This window comes from Podarcis raffonei, chromosome 3 (assembly GCF_027172205.1).
Source record: "Podarcis raffonei isolate rPodRaf1 chromosome 3, rPodRaf1.pri, whole genome shotgun sequence".
NCBI lineage: Eukaryota > Metazoa > Chordata > Lepidosauria > Squamata > Lacertidae > Podarcis > Podarcis raffonei.
The window spans coordinates 2,957,270-2,980,693 of record NC_070604.1 but is presented as its reverse complement, the minus strand read 5'-3'; the positions used below and the strand labels follow the sequence as shown (position 1 = coordinate 2,980,693).

The 23,424-nt window shown below is 39.9% G+C and overlaps 2 protein-coding genes across 11 annotated transcripts in view; one reads left to right on the top strand and one right to left on the bottom strand.

Moving 5' to 3' along the window:
• WDPCP (WD repeat containing planar cell polarity effector) overlaps positions 1 to 23,424 on the bottom strand; it is a 194,110-nt gene that overhangs the window by 50,482 nt on the left and 120,204 nt on the right. For 9 of the 10 annotated variants that reach the window (XR_008329325.1, XM_053380319.1, XM_053380318.1 and 6 more), the window contains 2 exons: positions 20,897 to 20,960; positions 6,930 to 7,032 (listed from right to left, as the gene is read on the bottom strand). Coding sequence is in view for 9 of the 10 variants with exons in the window: in XM_053380319.1 (XP_053236294.1) it covers positions 6,930 to 7,032; positions 20,897 to 20,960 (167 nt within the window). In the remaining variant the exon portion in view is untranslated. Of the gene's footprint in view, positions 1 to 2,562; positions 4,081 to 6,929; positions 7,033 to 20,896; positions 20,961 to 23,424 lie in introns of those variants that run through there. The other variant, XM_053380325.1, reaches the window with a different exon arrangement.
• Positions 1 to 23,424, top strand: part of OTX1 (orthodenticle homeobox 1) — a 132,377-nt gene that overhangs the window by 95,163 nt on the left and 13,790 nt on the right. The gene's annotated exons all lie outside the window — the stretch shown is intronic.

Genomic DNA, 23,424 nt, shown 5'->3' with positions numbered 1-23,424 from the left:
TATCTAAATGAATGCACTCAGGAGTGACAATACAGAGGATCAGATAACCTATGGCTAAAATTTTCCACACGCTTGTGAGCAAGCCCCATTTCTCTCACAAGTGAAACATAATAGTAATAAATATTTACATACTATCGTTAATGTAAGAGACTTTAAAAATCATGTTGTTCTTGCTGTAAAATGTACACGAAGGGAACATTATGTGGCCAATAATGACAAAACATTTTTTGTTTTTGTCCTGACTCTGGCTTTATCACAAATAGCCAAAAAATCACTCTGTGGGCAATGCTTTAAAAGGATACAGCAGAAGGCAAAGGACTGTTTGAGGAAGCATTTTGTTATTGGCTTGAGCCAGCACTGGTAATGACACATCTACCTGCGGAGATGATTCATGTTCCTAGTGGGATTATGCTGTCGCAGGTGTCTGTTGCTAATCAGAACATTGTTTTACAGGTTTTTTCTATTGGTAGTATTTATGCCTTATTGGGGTCTGCACTGATCAGTACCTGAATGTTTATTTTGGCAGATATATAGCCAAGAGAATACAAATTAAGACACAGTGGTTGTGGACACCCAAACATTAAAATATGGATGTGTGTGGCTGCCACCACAATGTCTCCTGTTATATGACCCATCTCTTGCTCCCTCTCTGAATATTGCAAGTGTAGTCAGCATGATGGGTGTGTGCCTGCTTCCAGACTGAGGACTCTTAGGACTGGACATTTGTCATTCTCCTGCTGTAAGCTACATAACTTTAATACCGCCCTTCATCCGAAGATATCAGGGTAGTTCACAAGATAAAAATAAATACAAGATAAAAGCACAAAATAAACAGCGAAAACACATTTAAAAGGTCATAGAATATTAATCAGCCAAAGGCCTGGTGGAAGAGTCACATTTTTGCCTGGCCCCTGAAGATGTATAATGAAGGCACCAGTCAAGTGTTCGACAAATGGGGTGCCACTGCAGAAAGGCCCTTTCTTGTGTTGCCCCCCTCCGGGCCTCTTGTGGAAAAGGCACACAAAGAAGGGCCTCAGATGATGATTGCATTCTAGATTGGTTTATATGGGAGAGGCGGTCCTTGAGGTATTGCTGTCTTGAGCCATTTAAGGTTTCATAGGTCAAAACTGGGACTTTGAATTGGGCCTGGAAGCTGATTGGTAGACAGTGCAGTCAAGCCAGGATTGGTGTAATATGCCAAATATTCTATTCACAGAAGGTAGAGAAGCGCAAGGACTCAAATGTAACCCTTGGGTAAGCGCTCTAGGGGAGATTCTTATATATGTAATATGCTCTAACTGTCTTGCCCAGGTTAAATTTCTGAATTGTCTTCGGAAGCAGCCCTATGTAAAACACGTTGCAATAATCTAACTTAGAGGTTACCATTAAAACACCTCATTAAAACACCTAGCATGGAAATACTCTGGGTGTAGCTTGATTCAGAGTATTTAAACGGGATTCTACTGTAGGCAGTGTTATGATACAGAAGGGGGGGGGGAGTAAACAGTGGTATGATTCTAACTTTCAAGGTATAGTACTGTAGGTACAGCCTAATGTAGGCTCTCTGGAGCTAAGCAGACCAGCTTCCTTTGATGTACTTATAATTATTAAGGGCTTAAGCTGCCTAGCAGTGGAATGTATAGATAAAAGCTGATGACATGACATAGTAAAGGCAAGCAGAGGTGGTGGAATTTAATGCTGTTGTGTTCTATGGTCAGACCTAGTCTGAAGCACAAAAAATATGAAGCATGGGAGATATATTTTAAGAAGGTTTGGTTATTTTGTTATATTTCTCTTACCATATGTAACCATGTCCTGATTCAATGACAATAGCTTGAAATGAGTGTAGCACACAATACCTTTTCGTCTGAGGTACTTTTTAGTTTCAATTTTTAATTTCAATTTTTTATCCCAAGTGTAAAAAAAAATTAATATCAGCATATAATTATTATTATATAAATGATTTTTAACTTGAAAGTTGGAGCTGCTTCCTTAAATGGATTGCTTCTGTGCAGAAAACTGTGTGTGCAATCTCTGACCTCTGACAGAAGTGGTAAAGTGGAGAAAAAGTAAAAGGGTAACACACACATATACAAAATAACTTTACAAGAAAGAATGTCTGGAAGTCATAAAAATATGTACGGTTTAAACAAGCTTTATAAAGGACCTACAATCTCAGAAACATCAAATAACAGAAAATAAAAACCATTCTGATTAGTTAAAACTGCCTCTGCATCTTTTGTGAGTCTGAAGTGAATTTTTTACCATAAGACTGTGCTGTGACATGACAAATATTTTTATTGTTGCAATATTTTTTCTAATGCCTCTGAAAAATTAGTCAAAACGCACTGAGATATTTAACAACAAACAAAATTTCTATCTCCTAGAACATGTGGCGAATGTCCATGTGTTTATTTGCCATGTTTATATGCAGGGCACTTATGAATGAGTGAAGGAAGCACATGTATTTTGCCTTCCTTTAAACCCAAACCACTTTAGGGACCAGCCCAGAAAGAAATTATATTATGTGTCATTATTTATTACACATAAATTATTATGTGTCATTATTTATCCTGGCCCTAGTACATTTGAGGCTTGCATGAAGGTGGTAATCGGTACCGGTACAGTCACAGAGAAAATGGATGAAATCACACCCATAATGAACCATAAATTATGGAGGTAAGTTCAGACTTTACTCTCAAGTCTGAACTTCCCTCCATAACTAAGTCAGTGGAGTTAGTTGAGAACAATTTAATAAGCTGTCTTCATGTATGTAAGAAGACACTACTGGCAAACCAAGAACCACTTACGTGGTAGTCTCACAGAAGTCTAGAGACTATTTTCTGAATATTCTGGAATTTTGTGCCCTGTTCATCAAGCTTCAGTGAGAAACCAACTCATAGTTTTGTTTTAAAAGCCTTTATGCTTGGCCAGTCAAAAATAGATTTAATGAACTTTGGCTATATGTAAATAATTGAAACATGAAATAGTTTTAAGATTCCAAGCTTTACTCATATACTTGGTGGTTCCATATGCTTAACTATAATTTACAAAGCCCCTCCCGCAACTAGGAAAATAAGCTTAAATATTGTTCATGTTAACTAATGGGCTATTGAGCAAACCAGCCATGTAGGGTTTTTCTGAACTATAAAATTGTTGTGTCACTTAAAAAAAAGCTCAAAACCACCAACGTTTATAAGTAAATTTCTTTTTAAAGGGATGGGGCTTCATAGTTTCCCTTTGAACCATATAGTATTTATCGGGCTGTCTTGTCACAACATGAATCCCTTTGGGGTGAAAGCAATTGTTTTGAAGGTTAAAATAAATTCATCTTGCTGTGACCTAATGCAATTTGTTGAAAGCTGGCCCTGGGAAACTTTCTGACATTTATTAGATAGGTTTTTCACTGGGTCTTCATAATGCAGTAATGTCTTAATGGGTGAGTTGCTCACTGCCACAAACCTTTATTAATTATGGCAATTCTTATGGCTAGTTTCCATTTGCAGCAGTTCCTTTGGTAGCTTGATTTATTATCTTGAAGTGGAAATAGCTACATGTTCTACTATTTGTGCTGCAGTGTGATTGTGTGAGAGGAATAGGACATGTAGCATCCTAGTTCAGGATGTTTCCTGAATAAGTCTCAGTCATGGGAAAAAGATTTGCTGGAGCAGACGTTTCCTCTTTGCTGCCATTTGAGATTTGGTGTGCGTAGCACAGCTCTAGTAATCTGTTTTTATTTTTTGCTTTGAATTTCTATAAATAACAATTCTGTTGTTAAGTTTTTCTTTTAAATAGTACCCCTCCTTTGATATATAGAGGAGGAAGAGAAGCCACAATTGAATAATTTGTGAAGCAGCAGCAGCACCTGCTCATGTCAGTGCAACCTTTATCTTTCCAAGAGCATCTGCTGCCAGACTGAGGAACAGACTGCTGCTTCTATACAGCTGCTCCAAGGATGACTTGATGTGTGATATCCTCTCTGGAATTAGGAGAAAGCAGAGAATAAACTGGCGCCTCTCCATTCTCCTTCAATCTCCATGATCTGGCGGATGGTGGGAGGGAATCTGCTCCTTTGGGAATCTAATCATGTATGTAAAAGGGGGATTTAAATAGATGCATTTCTTCACCAGCAGAGTGAAGAACTTACTCAGACTACAGTGCATACCTAACTGACAGTAAGTTCCTTGAAAGTCAGTGGGAAATCCTTCTGAATCAACATGCATAGAATTGGGTTGTAAGAGGTGATGTGGAAGACTGCCTTTGGCAATCAGCTTTTCCTTTGATTGTGGGAAAGTGATGTTCCAGTGCATTTGGTAAAAACAGAGATTTGCAGTTTTACACACCATCAAGACTGAGATGATTTTGGGTAGTACACGAAACTGAAGCCTCTGCTCATGTCCTTGTTAATTCTCCTCAACTTCTTAACAGTTTTTGATACCATCAACCATGGTATCTTTCTGGAGCACCTGTGAGTTAGGTTTGGGTGGCACCACTTTGCAGTGGTTCCAGTCCTAATTGGATGGTCATTTTCCATTGTTTTGCCTCGGTAATGGACTGGATGAGAGCCAACAAACTGTAGTTCAATCCACTGTTAGTGGGTGGTTCCCTAGACCAAATGGATGGGAGACTGCCTGCTCTTGATGGGGTTACACTCCCTCTGAAGGAGGAGGTACACACTTTGTGGGTGCCTCTGGATCCACTGCTGTTGCTTGAGGCTCAAATGACCCCATGGCACTGAGTGCCTTCTATCAGCTTTGACTGGTGGCCCAGCTGCGCCCCTATCTGGACAGGGATAGCTTAACTTCTGTTGTCTAAGCTCTGCTAACCTCTAGGTGAGATTACTGCAATGTCTTGGTTTGGGAGATATGGTACTGAATTCTTTCACAACCAAATAATCAAAACAGAGCATTAATTCTCCATATATGAAACTGAAGTAACATTTTGTGGCACAGGATTGTTGTGAGGATAGAGGGTTATCAGCTGCAATGCACACAAAATGCTATGAAAAACTTTTTACTTATGGTAATACTCAATGACCATCTGTCTTCAATTTGGTCAGGAACTGGGATGGATGAGGAACAGGACATTATACTTTCCCAGCATTAAAAGTGTTATTTTGATTTCATAATGCCACAAGATGCACTCACATGGGATTTCAAATACCGAAAGCCCTTAGAGACCATAGCCTCTTAAAAAGCTTTTATCGAATTAATCTCAACAATATTGGTTTGTATTGAGACACTAGCAGGAAAATCAGATGAACCTTTCTCTCTCTTTCTAAGCTCTCAGGTAAAAGTAACATTGCACTGATTTCCTGAAATTAAGAGAAACTACAGGATTCCCAAATAATTTCACTTCTATTTTTTACTGGGCATAAAATATTTATTTCTTCAGATACATGGGAAATTATATCTTTATAAGTAGCTTAAACTAGAAATCTTGAGTTAATAAATATTTTTAACTGCAACCTTATCACTGAAATTTGTTCATCCTCTGCTAACTATTAATAGGTTGCAGTAATAATAGAATAACAGGGAGCTTTCTGTGTAGGCGCTGGGAGAGAGTGAGTCAGTTGGACTCTGGTTGCCAGAGAACCAGGTACAAGAGAAATGTTTTGAGTGAGGTAGCATTTATCAGTTCACTTTATGAGGCAGATGATGAAAGAGACAAATTAAGGTTATCATGTAATTTTCAGTATATTGAGCATTAGCATGCACACAAAGAGCTGAACAATGACACATTACCTTGACAACACATATATGCTAAATTAGCATTAAATAAATATGGCAATATAGCCATAATGTGCCATCGAGTTTAATGTGCCATCAAATCTAATGCGCACCTCAATTTTCAGAACCTTGAAACCAAAAAAAGGATTTGCTGGCAAATGTGAATGTGCAATCGAATCTAATGCACACCTTAATTTTTGCAATGTAATTTGGCCAAAAACGGTGAGCATTAGATTCAGGCAAATACAGTATTAAAATTGGTATGTGCTTCATTTACCATTTCCCCCCTAAATTGTCACAATCAAAATAACTCCGACTCATCCAGATATACACTTTTGTTTTAACCTCACATACACCCTTCTTCTTCTGTCCTATAAAAGGATAAAAGCAATGTTCATCTAACTTTTTGAGGAAATTCCTTACATTTACTGCAGAAAAAAATAAATAAATTTAAAGCCAAGCTATTATTTTCCTCTGTTCTTCGGTTGGCTAAGCTCTGTCTGGAATCTTTTACGATTTCCCTCCAACCTAGCCTTCTGTTCTATTTAACCAACATAGCATTCACAGTATCACACAGCAGACAGCAAAGACGGAAGATAAAAATAACTGTTACCTAGAATACAAAATATATACTAGCTTGCATATGTCTCTAAAATAAGTACTCAGAGGTGTGTTTTAGGCAAAATACAGAACAAAAATAGAAAGCTGGGCTTGAGTTGCAGTACAATATAGGTCCAATCTTGTGTGCCTGGGCTATATACTATATTCTGCTTATAGGCGGATGTCCCATTGACCAACACAAGGGCTTTAGAACCAGATAATTTGCAAATTAGATCTCAATTAATCTAATTGGTTCAATGAAGTGCACTTTCTGTGTCCAGATCTTAAATAAATATGAATTTCACAATCTAGCACTTTGTGTAACCTTTTTGCAATATGCAAATAGTGCCTTCTTGCTTTGTACAGAGTTCTAACTTATTTTGGCGCTTCTACAATGTCATCATTCTTACTTTTGTATCTAAAAGCTGTTTCTGAACGATTACCTTTCTCTGTTCAGTGAAGATGCCATCATTGTTCTCTCACCCCAAAAACAATTCCAATTAACCAATAACCCTGCTACAAGCATAACATGACAGTGATACAAGAACAAGTATTGATTAAAACAAAAAAGCCATTTTTAAAAACAGCATTAATTCTTACCAACTCCAGTGGTTATTGATTCTGTGTCAATGTCGTTAGCTTTTTTCTTTGCCACTTCTGCTAGTGCCAATTCACCCTTATCTAGTGCAAAGTAATGGATGTCCTTTAGAAATAAAGCAAAATAAAAGATTAATCTAAAATGAATCTTGGACAAGTAACAAAGGAGAATTTGAAAGGAAAAAAGGCTTCTTTATTGCTTAGATCAGAAATGCAGATGGAAGTGATGAGACTATATTTATAATTTTCTCTGTGTTACTCTTTTGAAATGCAGGTTTATTATCCTATTCATGCTCTATCCTCACAGTTAATAATGAATAAGGTGTTAACCATTAACCAGAAAGAATAGAGCTCTCAACCCTGCAGTATAAGCAAACCTTTAATAGGCACTTTAGGTTCTGATTTTGTATGGCAGAGCAAAGCGAAAGCTTGGCAGATCTCTGGTTAGAGGGATGACTGAAACCAAACTGCCAAGTGGCTGAATATAATACAGCACTTCATGGGACGCCCTTCCCCAACCATCTCCAGACTTCATTTGCCTTCTGTTCTAGTTCCTTATTCACATACTGTTGTCCTTATATTATCTCTGAGTGTCTCCATTCTGGGTTTTGCCTTCTCTACTCTGAAAATGGGAGGAAGCAGTAGTCACTTTTTGGGCTAAATAAATACTAGGAACCTTGGTGGGCCAAATTTCACAGGTGGCTGGTGCTGCCCACCTGTCAGTCACCTGATGCCACTAGGACGTCAGGTGATGCTGATCTTACCTTTGAAGCCCCAATCATTTTAGGAGTTTCAGTGTGGAGCTGTTTGAAAAAGGGGTTTCAAACAGCCCCTTGGGGCTTTTTTGAAGTAGAGCGGGGGCCAGGTTTCTGTGGGCCCTTCTGGCTGTTGCTGCTTTTTCTTGCCAACAATTGCTTAAAAATCATGGGTCCTTTAAATCCTAGAGTATGTGTGTGGGAAAGAGCACATATGGCAGGAGGCAAAAAAACGGAGGGGAGGGCGATTGCACAAGCCTGGCTAAGCAGCTGACCACAGGGAGTATAAGGAACCTAAGCAATTGGAACAAGGGCTGTCAAAACATGTATGCTTGGAATAGCAGAGTCCACCATATTACCAACCCACTTTTACTGGTTTACTGCTGGAATTATTGTTGAATGCTCTGCTGCTGCTGCATTGTTTGTATTTTGTACTAGGTATTCATTTACTGCTGTTTCTTCAGGCCTACGTGTAAGAGATAGTGCAAACAATTCAGGACCAGTATGGAACTACTATTGGCAGGCAGAACGTTGGCATTAGCAAAGCTTCCGGAACAATTCACCCTTGGTTCAACACAATAAGATAGCCCCACAATTATTGTTAGTGGTTGTAGCAATGAGCTCATATATATTATATTCCCTTGCTTTGATAGATACTAACTGGCTTGCTTTGGTATTACCCTTATCTGTGGGCCTGGGGTGTTTGGGCTCTCAGACCAGAAAGGGAAACTATCTGTAAGGTTTGGGCATTTGCCACCTCTGCCCTCATCTGGGGAGGTGGAGCGATGGGACATCCTAGGCATTGTGATGTATGCTGTTTTGTGTATAAAGAACGTATAACCATTTGCTTGGGCGCGGACATGCCACATCCTTGTTGTGGTGTCCATTCTGCATCTCTGCAAGAGAAGGCTAGGAAACCTGGCAGGCCTATTTGCTGTGAGCCTATTGTTAGTCGTTTAGTTGTGTCCGCCTCTTCGTGACCCCCTGGACCAGAGCACGCCAGGCACTCCTGTCTTCCACTGCCTCCTGCAGTTGGGTCAAACTCATGCTGGTAGCTTCGAGAACACTGTCCAAGCTTTCTTAATAAAGCACTAGAACTGATCACTCTGGCATCTTTACCATCCTTCTTTGGTATTCCTGCACCCAACAACTCCCAGGAGCTCCTGCTGGGACTGTGGTTCAGAACAAATGATCTTTTCCCTAGTAGCTTCAGTACAAGGGGCTAGCAGGAGTAGTTCTGGAACCTGCCCTGTTTAGGGGAACACAGTTTGTTCATCATTGCATAACTTCACTGCCCTGTTCCTTTTGCTAATCTGTCCTTGTTTAAGGCAGGGGTAGCCAGTGTGATGCCCCATGAAGGCTGGGGCTGATGTGTGTTGCAATCCACAACATCTGGAGGGTGCCACATTAGCTATTCCTCAAATATGGCAACTGCTAATTCCCTTCTTGGACTGGGAATAAAGTAAAGAGAAACAGCAGGTATTTACTTCTCAATGAAAAGCACACATTGCTGAAGGGAGTGTGGTGCTTGGAGCCTGTTTTAAAGAACCTTTTAACAGATGCAGATATACCCAAATTCTAAATGATGTTAAGGACATGCTGCATGGAAATATGTGTTTTTTCCTAGTGGTCTTTGACCTGAAAGAGGAGTCCTTATGCTTTTGAATACCTAGTGCCTTGCTCCTTGGCTTCCCATTATTTTATGTGTGATGGGCAAACAAATGAAGCCAGTGGGGGGGGGGGGAGACACACAGAGAGAAAAATCCTATCAGAATATATTACTAAGTCAAGTTATCTGAATTATATTTTATGTCATGGCTGTGTGTATTGTTAAAAAGAGAGAGGAAATATTCCTTTGCTTCCAATGTGTTATCTGCGAAGCCTCAATCAGTGGATTTGTTCCAGGTGGCAGGTAGTCTGGTTAATCCAGACTGTCTTCACTTGGCTGCTGATGCAAGTCCCTCCTGCTGTGAGAAAATTTCTGGTTTCTTTGCAGATAAAATCTATGAGATTTTGATTAAAATGTGTGTCTAGGCAAGGAAAGCAATGTCTAAAGGGAGAAATATTAGGGACTCATCTCTCAGATTGCCAGTCAGTATCCATTAAGTTGTGTTGCAGTGTGTGCTTTTGGACCTCCGTCTTGCCTTGCTTGAAATTATTTTGGGAGCAGCACAGGCTTTTTTATCTATAAACTTTTCTGTTGCAGAATGAGAAGGTTCTTCTTTCTTTAGAAGGAAGCATGTGCTTCATTATAGTGCAAAGAGTCAGGTCCTTTTCTTAATGCTTAACAGTGCAATCATAACCATGTCTACTCAAAAGGAAGTTCTGTTGAAGTCAGTGGTGCTTACTCCTAGGTAAGTGGGGGTTAGGATTGCAGCCTAAGTTTAGCAAACTACAGCTTAATAAATAATTGACAATTTGAAAAAGCAAACCAATTATAGATGGTTATTATATAATTTGCATTGAGACAATGCAATTCTCTATGTGCCTTTACAACATTGTTTCTTTCCATAATTCGTAAAAACTATTTTCAAATTAATGCCCCTAGTCTTGGTTTTATGTTTACTTGCAAAAAAAAACCCCACAAAAAACCCACAGTCAAAAAGGAATAGAAATGTATTCTCTCTCTGCAAAGAACCCAACTATTCAAGAGACAGACCTGCTACAGTCTATATAATACTATATCATGATTTCAACTAAATGGGAAGGAGTATTACCTAAGTCTTGCATATTTATTCTTTAAATGGCAAGAGTAAGAATGATATTTGGAATGGAAGCACTGGAACAAGAGATGCTCACCTGAGAAATGGGAAAGCAAAGCAAAAGGAGGATAGATCCAAATCATTCTCTGGGTGCAGCTGTAAATCTGCACAGAGTATAGTTCTGATCTTCTTCATGCTTTCTGTATGCTATAGTCCACAGGTGTCAAACACAAGGCCCGCGGGCCGAATCCGGCCCACCAGACCTCGTCATGTGGCCCGTGTAGCTGCCGCCGGCCGCCAGCCTTCACCTTTTATTCTCACTTCTTTTTTTTTGACACAAGAAAGCTGCCTCTTCAGCGCATGTGCGGCAGCCTACAAGCCAGAGAATGTCTGCCCTCTAGTGGCGCCGGCCGTTCTACACAGGAAACCTCCACTTTACATGCATTCAGGAAACCTCCACTTGTTTTTATATTGAGCGCATGCCATCCTGTGATGTGACAGATCCAACGGCTGCCTGAACAACCGGCCCTTTGAGGGTGACCAAACTGCTGATGCGGCCCCCCGATGAATTTGAGTTTGACACCCCTGCTATAGTCTGAAAAGGCTGCATGGTGACTGCATGCTTACTGACACTGGGAATAGGGAAGAATGGTGTATTAGGAGGGTGTTCCAAAGCAAGATTCAGTTGGAATTCTACTTTGGAAAGTGGATCAGATCAGTTTGAGGCACTTCAAGAACACCTGTTTTAGGCACAGGTCTGAACCAGAACCTCTTTTTGGAAAGTCTGAAACTTCCAACTTTTATAGTTGACTATAGTGGGGAAATCAACAAACATGTAACTTTCTAATCTTTTGATATAATTGAATGAAACATGCAGGAATATCAAGCCTTGCTGAATTGATGTAGTCTACAAAATTTCAGCAAATGGGTTTTGTGCAAGTTGTCTTTAAATTTTGAGGGGTGGGGAATTTGGGGCAGAAATGAACTTTCTACAATGTTTTTTGTTTGGGGGCAGAACTGGATGACCTTATTAGTTGCCTCTTATTAGGGAATGAAGACTACTGTATTTCAGATAGGTAGATAGATGTGCGGGTGGAGTTGTTGGGAGTCTAATGTTTGGGAAATAGGATTGCTTGTCCCACCCACCCACCCCTCTTATTTTGAGGGGGACCTGTTAGAAAATTGCACTTATCACAGATTAAAAAATGCACAAACTGAACATTATAAAGCAGCTTTCTTTTCAAGTTTTCCTCCATTTGAGTTACTAGCAAGTTGTAACTGAAGCAGTCTGAACAATTTTTAATAATTTCAACAAGCAAGACTTTACAGTGCACAGGGAATGTTCATAAAAATTTATAGGTATCTGTGTAGTTTTTTCGCTGCTAATTATAGCAGCTAATCTCTACTCAAGCATACACAGTCATAATTGGAATAAACTTGTAAAACTTGTTTTTATCCACCTAGGAAGTTACAAATCTGTAACAACGGAAAAATAAAGGGATAGTACCCTCCCTGAGTAATTGCTATGTGTATGTTACCTATACATAGGAAGAAATGCAAACACATACAGGATTAGGGCATACAAAAAAACTTAAGGGCTAAGGAACGTGGGCTGAACATGAAGGCATGCAACTTCACAGAACTTTAGTAGTCTGAATATGCATAGTTCTCCTGAAATGAAAAGCAGGTGTGGTTTTAGAAGAATGTATGTCTTGGGGCAAAGAAATAAAGTGTTTGCTATGAATATTGTAGTTCCTCTGTCCATAGACCCAATATGATTGTCAGCAAGGAGCCCTGAGCAAGTTCTTAAAAGGGTAAAGGTTTATACTGTCAATTTAGTTAACACAATAGCTGTGAACTAACCAATCTTGGTTGTCATTTGTTTTTTCACTGTATAATAAGCAACTTTGTACACTGACATTTTATGGCAACTGTTTTAAGGATTTACAGGTTAAACACAATACACTAATTTTTCAGAGTTGGAGGTGCATGGTAAAATATTATACTGCACTGCAACTTAAAACTTACATTATGATCACACTGATTCTGTTGGCATGTCACTTTAACCCACAGATTAAATTAAATATTAAATTAAAATATGCTTTCATGTGAACAAGCGGTTTGCAGACCACACTTAGTTCCTCCTGCACTCCTTCCTTCAGTGCGCAGTGGTGGAGCAGGGTGGGTTAGCAAGGACAAACCAGTGACTGACTTGCCCTTATATGCAAGCCAGTCATTGCAGTTGTTTGATCCTAATAAACTACAATGGTAAGCCAATTTATTTTTAATTATGGTTTACTTGCAAGCCAGGCTTTCTTCAGCAATGCATCAGATGAGTGGCAATGATAAAACTTTCCACTCTGTGGCCGCTGCATCACAAAGAATTAGATTATCATGAAAGCTGGAACTACTGGTCAACTATACCCGTTTCCCAGGTATCACACCACATACTGATTCTAAAATAAATCAGGGCATGATAGGAAACTTGGTCCTCCTCATCCACTAATTGATAAATGACTTTCAAACAGATGATGCTTGGTGTCCCTTGGTGTAGAGTTCTATGATTCTATTATGTAAGCTATGATATAAAACACGCAATAAACAAGAAAATTGACTAAGAATATGTTGTAACTAAAAACAACTTTAGTTAAGCATTGGCAGTGATCACTCATTAATTTCAATACATCTTGTATGCCTTCCTTTATAAGATATTTCTGGGCAAAATTCCAAGTACTGTTCAGAATTTTCTTGTTCTTTACCAATCAGGCCATGACTAAAAATGTGACACTTTTATTAAAGTGTCTATTCCTTGAGTCTATCCTACCTGTAACAGTACAGTGGATGTCCTTTTGAATTGTCAGCAGCTGAAAGCTGGAACACAGCACAAAAGGATTTAAAACTAACAACTTTAATATTGCTTGATCCTTGCTGTCACATGTAGGATTAGCCTTTACCCAATAAAAGTAGGTGGTATCCATCATGTAATGCCCTTTTCTATTGTATTTGAACTTTGTAGAAATTGATAGCCATTGTTTCATTTATATTTGATGTGGTGCTTTTCAGTGAAATAATTTTATTATTAGAGCATTATGTCGGAGGACACCAGGGTTGAGCCAAAGAAGCTTTTAAAGAGGGTTGCACAACACTTACTAAACTAATAAATATATGACAGGAGAAAGTGAATTGCACAGCTAATATGCATAACAACAAGCCACAGGGCAGATTCACCACGTCTCATGGAAAATATGCACATAATCAGTCCCAAGATAAAATTGTGCATATTTCCTGGTCAAAATAATACTTCCCAATGCATTATAGTCCCAACTCTATTTATTATTTTCATCACCATGAACCTACACATTGTCAAAGGAAAACTCCTCACTGGAGTAGAAATCATATATTGAACAGATGGCAAGCTCTTCAATTTGAGTAGGCTGAAAGCAAAGAATAAGGTTACCATAACCTTTGTCATAGAGCTTCAATATGCTGATGACAAGATAGTATGTGCACACTCAGAAGATGACCTCCAAACCATCCTAACTATCTTCGCAGAACCTTATGGAAAGCTTGGCCTATCGCTCAATATCCAAAAAACCAAAAACAACCCCTCTTCAGCACCACAAATCCAACTTAATGGTGTAACATTGAAAAATGTCAATCATTTTTCCTACATAGGCAGTTATCTTTCCACAAAGGCCGACACTGATGCTGAAATCCTGCATTGCCTGAATTCAGTGAGTGCAGCTTTCTCCCAACTGAAGTGCAGAGTGTTTGAGGTCTAGGACATTTGCAGGGAAACCAAAATGCTTGTTTACAAAGCTATTTTACTACCAACTTTACCATACAATTGTGAAACATGGACCACTTATAAATGCCATCTCCAACTCCTCGAAAGATTCCATCAACAGTGTCTCCGAAAATTTCTACGTATCACTTAGGAAGACAGGTGAACTAATGCCACTGAATTGGAAGAAGCAAAGATCACCAGGGTCGAAGCAATGATTCTTCAGCATCAACTTTGTTGGACTGGTCATGTTGTTCAGATGCCTGATTATCGTCTTCCAAAGCAACTACTCTATTCCCAACTTAAGAATGGAAAGCGTAATGCTGGTGGACAACAAAAGAGGTTTAAAAATGCTCTAAAGGCAAATCTTTAAAAATGTAGTATAAACACCAACAACTGGGAAACACTGGCCTGTGAGCGCTCCAGTTGGAGAACAGCCTTTACCAAAGGTGCCATGGGCTTTGAAGACACTTGAACTCAGGACGCAAGGAGCTAAGAGGAAGGCACGTTTGGCAAATCCTCACCATGATCAACTCTCCCCCCCCCCGGAAACCTATGTCTCCATGTGGAAGGACATGTGGATCCAGAATTGGCCTCCACAGCCACTTACAGACACACTGTTAAGACCATATTCATGGAAGACAATCTTACTCAGCTATGAATGATCACCAAAGAAAAAATAAATAAATACTCCCTACTGTCCTTGGGGAATGCACCCACCATCCAAGAAGTGCTGTCAAGTGGAGCTTATGTCTGACCTAGTAAAATTTCATCTATCTATGATCAATGAGAACTTCAGCTTCATAATCATTTAGATTCATGTCTAGAAAAGAAACAAAATAGTGTTTTTTTGAAATGTCTCCTTGCTTCAAAAGGAAGCACAAGTTTCTTTTTTTAAAAATGATATTTATTCAAAGTTTCAAAAATACATAAGTATGAAAAAAAAGAACAGAAAAATACAACAGAAAAATATATCAAAAAGAAAGTACAAAAAGAAAAAACAAGAAAAAAGAATACAAATCCCATATTGCATCTTTTCATTTGCTTGTTTCTTAGACCTCCTCACACCTCCCTTTTTGTATTCTAGCTTAATTCGTTGTTTCAGCAAATTCTTGCCATATTTCTCAATTTTTGTTTAAATAATTTATCTTAACAGTCTATCTTGTTTATTAACTCAACATATCCTTTCCACCTTTTGCTATATTCTATTGTTCAATTTACATTAATTTCTTTAACCTTATCTTGCCTTAAAAATCTTAAAATTCAAATTTTAAGCCATATTTCTACATAACTCCTTAAATCCTTTTTACTAAAGCCAATTGGTTCCATTCCAGCATAATCCCTGGTATTTCATTAGTGTTACACTAATTCCAAAAATAGAAAGAATTTTTTCTTTTTATAGACTTTTTCTTTTTCTCTAGTTTTTATCCAACGTCCCTTCTTCCTGGTCTCGGGTTATGTCAGTCCTTTCTAACCATTGCATCCAGTCCATCAATCTGGTGATCTTATGTCCGAGGCCCTTAAGTCTCTTCTATGCCCCTTCTGCAAATTTTCTTGTTCTTGTTTGTGCTTACGCTCTTCTTTGTCTTTTGTTGGTTTCTCTCGTAGTTTCTTTCCTTTCTCCTTGGGGAGTGGGTCTCCGGGGAATTCCAGCTGGTAATAATCTCCATTTTCCTTCATCAAACTAGCCCATTCCCCGCAGTCCCACCCCCCGTCATCGTCATTGTAATCCAAAAAGTGGTTATCCAAAAAGTAATTATCAACCTGTTTCTTAGTCCCACCAGAATTAAGAGCTTCCTTGACTCCAGACGCTTCCAGCCACACTCCAAGTTCAATCTTCCAAAGCAGCGGCTTTTGCTCCTGCAGAACTTTAGGTCTCACCATTTGTGTTGCTTGGGGTGCAGTCGCAACCTCTTCCGTCTTCATCTGCCCTTGGACTTGCCCTGTCAAACCAGTTTCCTGAATTGGTCTCTGTATAGTTTCTTTATCCTTGTTTTCTGTTAAATCATATTCACTGGCTACAGCAGTCATCAAGTCCAACTTTTCATTCATCAAGTTCATCTTCTCATGCAACTGCTCCAGCAATGCATTTGTCCTGCCAAGGGCAGACACCAAAACTTCCTCCCAGCACATTTCTGTTCAAGGTCAAACGACTGGTCCCACGATCTCAATCTCGCAGCTGTGAAGTCTCCGAATAAACTGCAACAGCAAACTGACAGGCTCCCTCTAGGGGACACAATTTCTATTTGTATCCATCTTTAAAAACGTATCCGACAAAGGAAAATTACTTTCGATTTTCAAATACTTTGTTTCTTTAAAATGCAGAAATGCAGAAAGCAGCGTTGAAGTTAGTTTGTTTCTCTCTCTTTTTTTGACTATCTGTCAAAGTGCTCCACTTTTAATCAATGGACGTCTCCAACGATTTCTGTCCTGACACCCCGTTCCCAGGTTTGGGGCGATGGAAACTTATATTCCTTTACTCTCTCTCCTGCAGGCTTAAACAGTCAAACCCCCCCCCTTTTCTCCTGCTTCCAAGGGGGTTTTATTGGTAGTAGATGCAGGAAATTTCCATATTTAAGACAACTTTCCAGGCTATCAGATTGCAAGGTTTTTGCTTCAGTCTGTTTACAAAAAGTGGAAGGTGGACTTCCTGTTTAAACCTTCCCGCTTCAGAGCCTAATTCACAAATTTCTTAATCCAATTTTCCATTTTTACTCACGGGTACTTTGTTTAGAGTCCAATTGTCATCAGGAAACAGTCAGCGCTCTCCGGCGATGGCTGTGCGGCTTCCCTCCGTGAAAGTAGCAATCGGTTCGCTGCACCGCGCTGCTCACCCCACTTCGCCCCGGAGCCCCAAAAAGGGGGTTTCCCTGCGAGTAGGGGAGGCACTCTTGGTGCTCTGCCGAACCCCACGTTCCCAGGCTCCTCCGCCTGGGATTTCTAGCGGGTCCCCGCCTTCGCCGCGGCAGGAAGACCCAATTTCCACGGAGCCCGTTCCTCCGATCGGAGGAACTCCGCCATTCGTCGATGGCGCTGACCCGAAAGTCCGGAAGCACAAGTTTCATTGTGGTACAGTGGTACCCCGCAAGACGAATGCCTCGCTAAATGAAAAATGCGCAAGACGAAAGGGTTTTCTGATTTTTTAGCCGCTTCGCAAGACAAATTTTCCTATGGGCCTTTCTCGCAAAATGAATTTTTTTTTGAGTTTTTCCCCACAGGCTCCCTCTAAACTTCAGCGGAGCAGGGCGGGCTGGGAGGGAATCCCTTGGACCCCCGCCGGACTTCCTGAAGCTCTTTTGAAGTCCGGCGGGGGTTCAAGGGATTCCCTCACCGCCACCCGCCTTTAGAAGCGCTCGGGGAAAGCAGCGCGCTTCGCTGCTTTCCCCAGAGTGCCTTTAAACACGGGCGGCGGTGAGGGAATCCCTTGGACCCCTGCCGGACTTCCCGCAGCTCTTTTGAAGTCCGGTGGGGGAAGAAAAGCCGTTCTCCCCCCGCCTGCCTACAGAAGAGGTTCGAGGAAAGAGGCGAAGGAGCGCTGCCCCTTCACCTCTGTCCCCGGAGCTTGCCGTTCTCCCCCAGCCTGCCTTCAGAAGAGGTCCGGGGACAGACTGTCCCCGGACCTGGTCTGAAGGCGGTCTCCATAGGAACGCAGCAATTGATTTTCAATGCATTCCTATGGGAAACCGTGCTTCGCAAGACAAAAAACTCGCAAGAAGAAAAAACTTGTGGAACGAATTAATTTCGTCTTGCGGGGCACCACTATGGAAAAAGCAATGGCATATTTTGTGAAGAGTATAGAAGGCAAAGTAACGGCTTAGAAGAAGGAGGATGCTAAAGCTCTAAGTTTATCGTCAAGAGTAGAAGAGAAGCAAATAAGCAATGGACTGATTTATTTATGAGATTTATCTACCGCCCTTCATCATAATTTTAGGGCAGTTCCCAGAGGATTGACTTCTAGTGCACATTTTCTACCCATTAGCTAAAGTCAAAACCTGTTCTGCCATGGGCGTAGCTAGGATTTATGTTGGGGGGGGACAGGCTTCATGTTAGGGGGGGCAGAACCTCAGTTAGTTAAGTATTTTTTATTGATTTATTTGATCGGGGCGGGGGGAGCAGATGCCCCCTGACACGCCCCATGGCTATGCCCATGATATAGGATTGCAGACTAAGCTGCTTCTAGTGGAAGTTGCTGGGTGTTTAGAACTTTTAGAAAACATGGGTGTAAGAATACATGTCAGATATATGTGGTATATCAACTCTGAGCAACTGGCACAGCTCTTGGAATGCCTCATCCTATGCCCTATGTGCTAGGGCAACAACTCTTAAGATTTGACCACACACTTTGTGTCTGTTACTGTTCTAACTTATTAAAACTGACAGCCTATTAGGAGTTTTATAGAACCACAGAAATGATGTACCTAAGTAGACTTGTAATTTACATCAGATGGATAAAATGGGTCTAAGAGGAGAGGCATATAGATTGTTATAGCACAGCAGCAGCTAGGCCATATTGTAATACACACTAGAGGATGAGATGCCACAGAATGAATAAAAAGATGGGGATGTGGTGGAGGAGAACCTGATGAGATAATGAAGGTGGATCTGCTACTTCAGGGTAAAGAAAGGGGCCTTGAGGAGGAACTAAAAGCTGGAGAACTAACTGACTCGTTGAACAAATAGGGAAAGACTTCAGGTATAGACAGCAGCATGAGAAGAGGTTTAGAGAAGGGGGCCTAAAGGGAACAAGTTGTGAAAGTTAGAAGTTAGAACTTGAAAATGAGGGGCGGGGAGTCAGCAGCAAGAGTAAGGTGAGTTAACTTTTTGTGGGGGATGGGGAGATGCTGCAAAAATAAAGGACAGAGAGAGGACATAACTGTAGTCAACACAACGGGTGGCAAGAACACAGTTCTCAAAGCTTAGCAGTATATAGAGGGGAAAGTGCAGGTCTCATATACTGAAAGGGATTCTGGGCATTTTGAAGAAATCATCTGAAATGTCTGTATTTACATAGTGGAGGGGTCACCAACCCAGTGCCTGTGAGTGCCCCATGGTGCCCCCAAAAAACTTTCATTGAGGAATCCTGTGCTTTCATAAAGAAAGAAAGAAAGAAAGAAAGAAAGAAAGAAAGAAAGAAAGAAAGAAAGTTAGAGGGCAGATGCCTTCTAAGCAATTAGAAGTGAGTGGCCACTTTTGTACATTTTTCCTGGTACTGCTCCCTGTTGCTATAAGACAGTAACACTCTGTGTGTGTGTGTGTGTGTGTGTGTGTGTGTAGAATCAATATTGTGTTATCGCCACAATCAGGATCAGCAGGACATAGCTGACTTCCCATGGCAAGCATAAGGTTGTCAGACTGTCTCTGTAATTTTGTGAAATGCTATGCATTCTGAAAATTCAAAATGAGCCCAGTAGCCTAAAAAGGCTGGCAACCACTGCCTTAGTGAAGAGACTTACATGACAACAGGGAAGGGGGGAAATGAAATTTAAGAAGTATAAAGAGGAAAGCAAGGGAATTTAAATATAAATAAATACAACATATATAATTACTTTGTCAGAAGTACGTTTTGAATATATTCTTTTGAAGCATGCTTAGTTAGGAAAGTTTATCACAGTACACACATCTTTCTAATTAGATGGAATAAGCTAGATGATTAGAGCTGTACATTAGAAAGCATTAAAAGGTTCATGCAATTTCTTTTCGTATAATTAGAAAGGAATTTTCATAACCCATAAAAGAAGAATGTAATTGTACAATTTAACATAGAATTTAAATATTAAGATCAAACTAGCAGGGCAAGTAGCTTAATAGGATAAATGATATTAACAGCTAGTGTCAAAGCTTAATTTAAACAGAATGTCTTCATTATTCAAAGAGTTGAGCAAATGCAACTCTCAAAAGGTTTTCCCCCTATTGTTTTTCTTCAAAAACAAAGAAATATGCTGGAACATGCTGGGAGACTGAGAAAGCACGGCTGCCTTTGTCCATTGGACCTCGCTGTCATACTGTGGTACAAGATCTTACAAGAAAAGAGTTTCCCACAGAACTTGCACACAGATCCTTTTAAGAACCGGTTAATTTTGCTCTTGCTGGAAGGATAAGAGTGCTGAAATATAACTCTCATTTTCAGCTTTGACTTCTCAAATTTCAAGAGAAGCAAGCATTCTATGCCACTTTCTACAGAGACCTAAAATGTGAACATAAAAGCAGAAGAAGAGCCCTCTTGGATCTGGCCAAAGGTCCCTCTCATCCAGGGTGACTGGCCGGACAGAACTTTTGGCACTGCTGAACTGGTGGATACCTTGTAACTTTGCTGAAAGATAGTTGTGTTGCAGAAGGGGTGTGTGTGTGTGTGTGTGTTTGTTTGTGTGTGTGTGTGTGTGTGTGTGTTCAAAAGAACAACAGACAGAGCTCAAAGATCAAATCAACCATAAGTGAAGGTGCTGGTGGTTGTCTGGCAATTAGGGGAGTTGTAAGTTTAGACAGCAAGAGCCCATTCACACCATCATCACACAATGTGATAGTGTGATGTTGTGAAAGGCTCCTTATTGCTGGAGCCTAGAACCTATCAATAGCATGTGATAACCTTGATACTTACCCACCTCCGAGCCAATTCACAGAATTAGCTAAGATAGTTAATTACTTGGGAGCCTTTAAATTGTGCACCTAACTGGCATAAATCATCCCATGGCCAAAGAATAATAGTTCATAATAATACTTCAGGAATCTTACCATAAATAAGTCCCGGGCACCAATATCAACAGCAAGCAGAAAGGCCTTTTCAAATCTTTGGTGCCTACAGCACAAGGAGAAAACAAAAAGGACAAATTGAAGTTCATGGCTAACATGCCTACACAAGTGTAAAGCAACCTGGCAGCTCATCTTAATTCTTCAAGCACCATTTCTCTGTGTAACCTCTTTAAGAATAGGCCTGATATGATAAGCATATTTGTTATACATTAAAATTTACGTTTTAATAAATAAATAGTGAATAGTGAGGTCAAGATGTTGGTGTTTAGCCCATTGAGCTCTTTGTGGCCCAGCCATTATTTCCTTCATACTCTATAAGTAGTCAGCATCCATATCTACATGTTTGTTGGACTATGTTGTTAAACCCAATATTTGTTTTTCCTAGGTGGTTGTGATAGTGAAACAAGTCTGAATGCCCCTCTATAATTTACAAATACAATTCAAAGTACCTCAAACAATCATGAACCCATACAGTATGTCTCTTCGAAAAGAGAGATAAGGAAATCTGCCTGCAAACCAAGAAGTTCTGATACTTCTTTTGGTAAAAGTGAAAGCCAACAGATATATGACCTTCAAGATTAGAGCTCTCGTCTGTCTGAAAGTGCACTGAGTAATAACACTGAAAAAAGTATCACTTTCTGTCTGTATATTTTGTAGCATATGGCTGTCAACATGACAATTTATAGGTAGAGAAATTTTAAATTTGAAGTAAACAGGACTCAATTCAAGAAATACTTATTTATGAACACCATTGAAATCAATAAAGTCGCATGCATATACATGGTCTCCTAAGATATGTAGTGGGCAGAAGCAGAGCCTGTTCCAAGTTTTGGTGTTCCCCTGAACAATAAATTTTAGCCACCCCAGGCAAGAAACCTACCTGTTCCGTACTGTGAGTGTTTTGCTTGTTCACTTCTACAATCTTTAATCTATTTTTTTTAATTATGTTTATTAAAATTTTCAAAAAAGAATACAAAGGAAAACAGAAAAGAGAAAAAGAAAAAAAGAAAAAAGAAAAGGAAAAACAGCAATTTAAAAAGTTTACCATAATTATATTCCATACCCAATTTCCTTGACTTCCCCACACCTACCCTTCTTGTATTCCAATTCCAATTTTTAGCTCAGCAATTTTTATCCCCCCCACTTTACCTTATTTCCTCTAATTCAATTTTCTTAAACAAATTTTAACTTCTAAACCTCTATCTTTATATTTCAAAACTTATTCTTAACATACTTTCCCTAAATTCCTCCATCAATTTAATTAACCTATTTAAACTTAAAAATCCCAATCTTTATACACGGAACACTTATTTTTGATAATCTTTTGCTAAGGTTGGCCCCAAATCTCTCCCCAAATTCCCCATTTTTATGTTAGTGGCAAAAGCCAACTTAATTAAAACAGAATCATATTTTTACACCCTTTAAATTCCCGAAGCCCTCCCACCCCCTTTCCCGGTTTCGATCCCCAACCAAAGTCCATCAGTCCATCCAAAATCAGCCTGGCGATCTCACATCCGAGGCACTTAACCCTCTCTCAATTCCTCTCTGCCAGTTTTCTTGATAGTCCTTTATTTTAAATTCCGAATCTCGAAGAGGCTCTGTTCCAGTAAAATCCATAACTACAATCTTTAATCTAACCTCTCTGTCAATTTTTCAAATGCTGGGAGATCTAGAGATGGGTGGTTTGAAATCATGCCTAAACATGAATCGTACGAGTGGCACACTCGCACTGAAATGTAGCACGTGTGGAAAAATTCTGTCTCTCCAGATGTTGCTGAACTAGTATTCCCATTATCCCTAATGCATTCTGGAACTGATGGGAGTTGCATTTCAGCAACATCTGGAGCACCAAAGGCATTATGTCCAACTATCAGGCAGAGAGAGACCCACCAGTGAATGATGAGAATGAGACTGGTGCTCAGTTCAGAGGGCTCCTCATAGATCTATGGGTGCCATAGATGCTAGAGCCAGCCATGATGCACAAGGACACGCAAGATATTAGGAATAAATATGGGGAAATGTGCATGCACAAAACTGCATACATGTGCTGGAGGACAAAATGTGCTTGAATCCTGCCATTGTGGACATTCACTGGTCATCAAGGAGAACATGCAGAAATAAACAGCACAAACAGGCTTATACAGTATCCAGGTGATACTGGAAGGCTTAGGATCTTATACAATGCCAATGAAGGAGCATGTACAATCACTTGTTTATACTGTAAATTTGTGCATATTCTCCAACCTGGCCTCTAAATGTGTACAATGGTCAGTGATCGTGCATATTCTGTATTCAACACACACTAACATTGCCATCAACAGTGGACTTTATTGACCATGCCATAACCTGGTGCTGCACAGCATTTAAGCATTTGAGTCAGGAAACCCCCCACCCCACCCCAGGACAAATCTAACCTTTACCATGAACTCACTACATGGCCTTAAAGTAGCCATTCTCCCCGCAACCACTCTTCCCAATCTGCAATTTGGAGCTAAGTACAGGTTGTAACT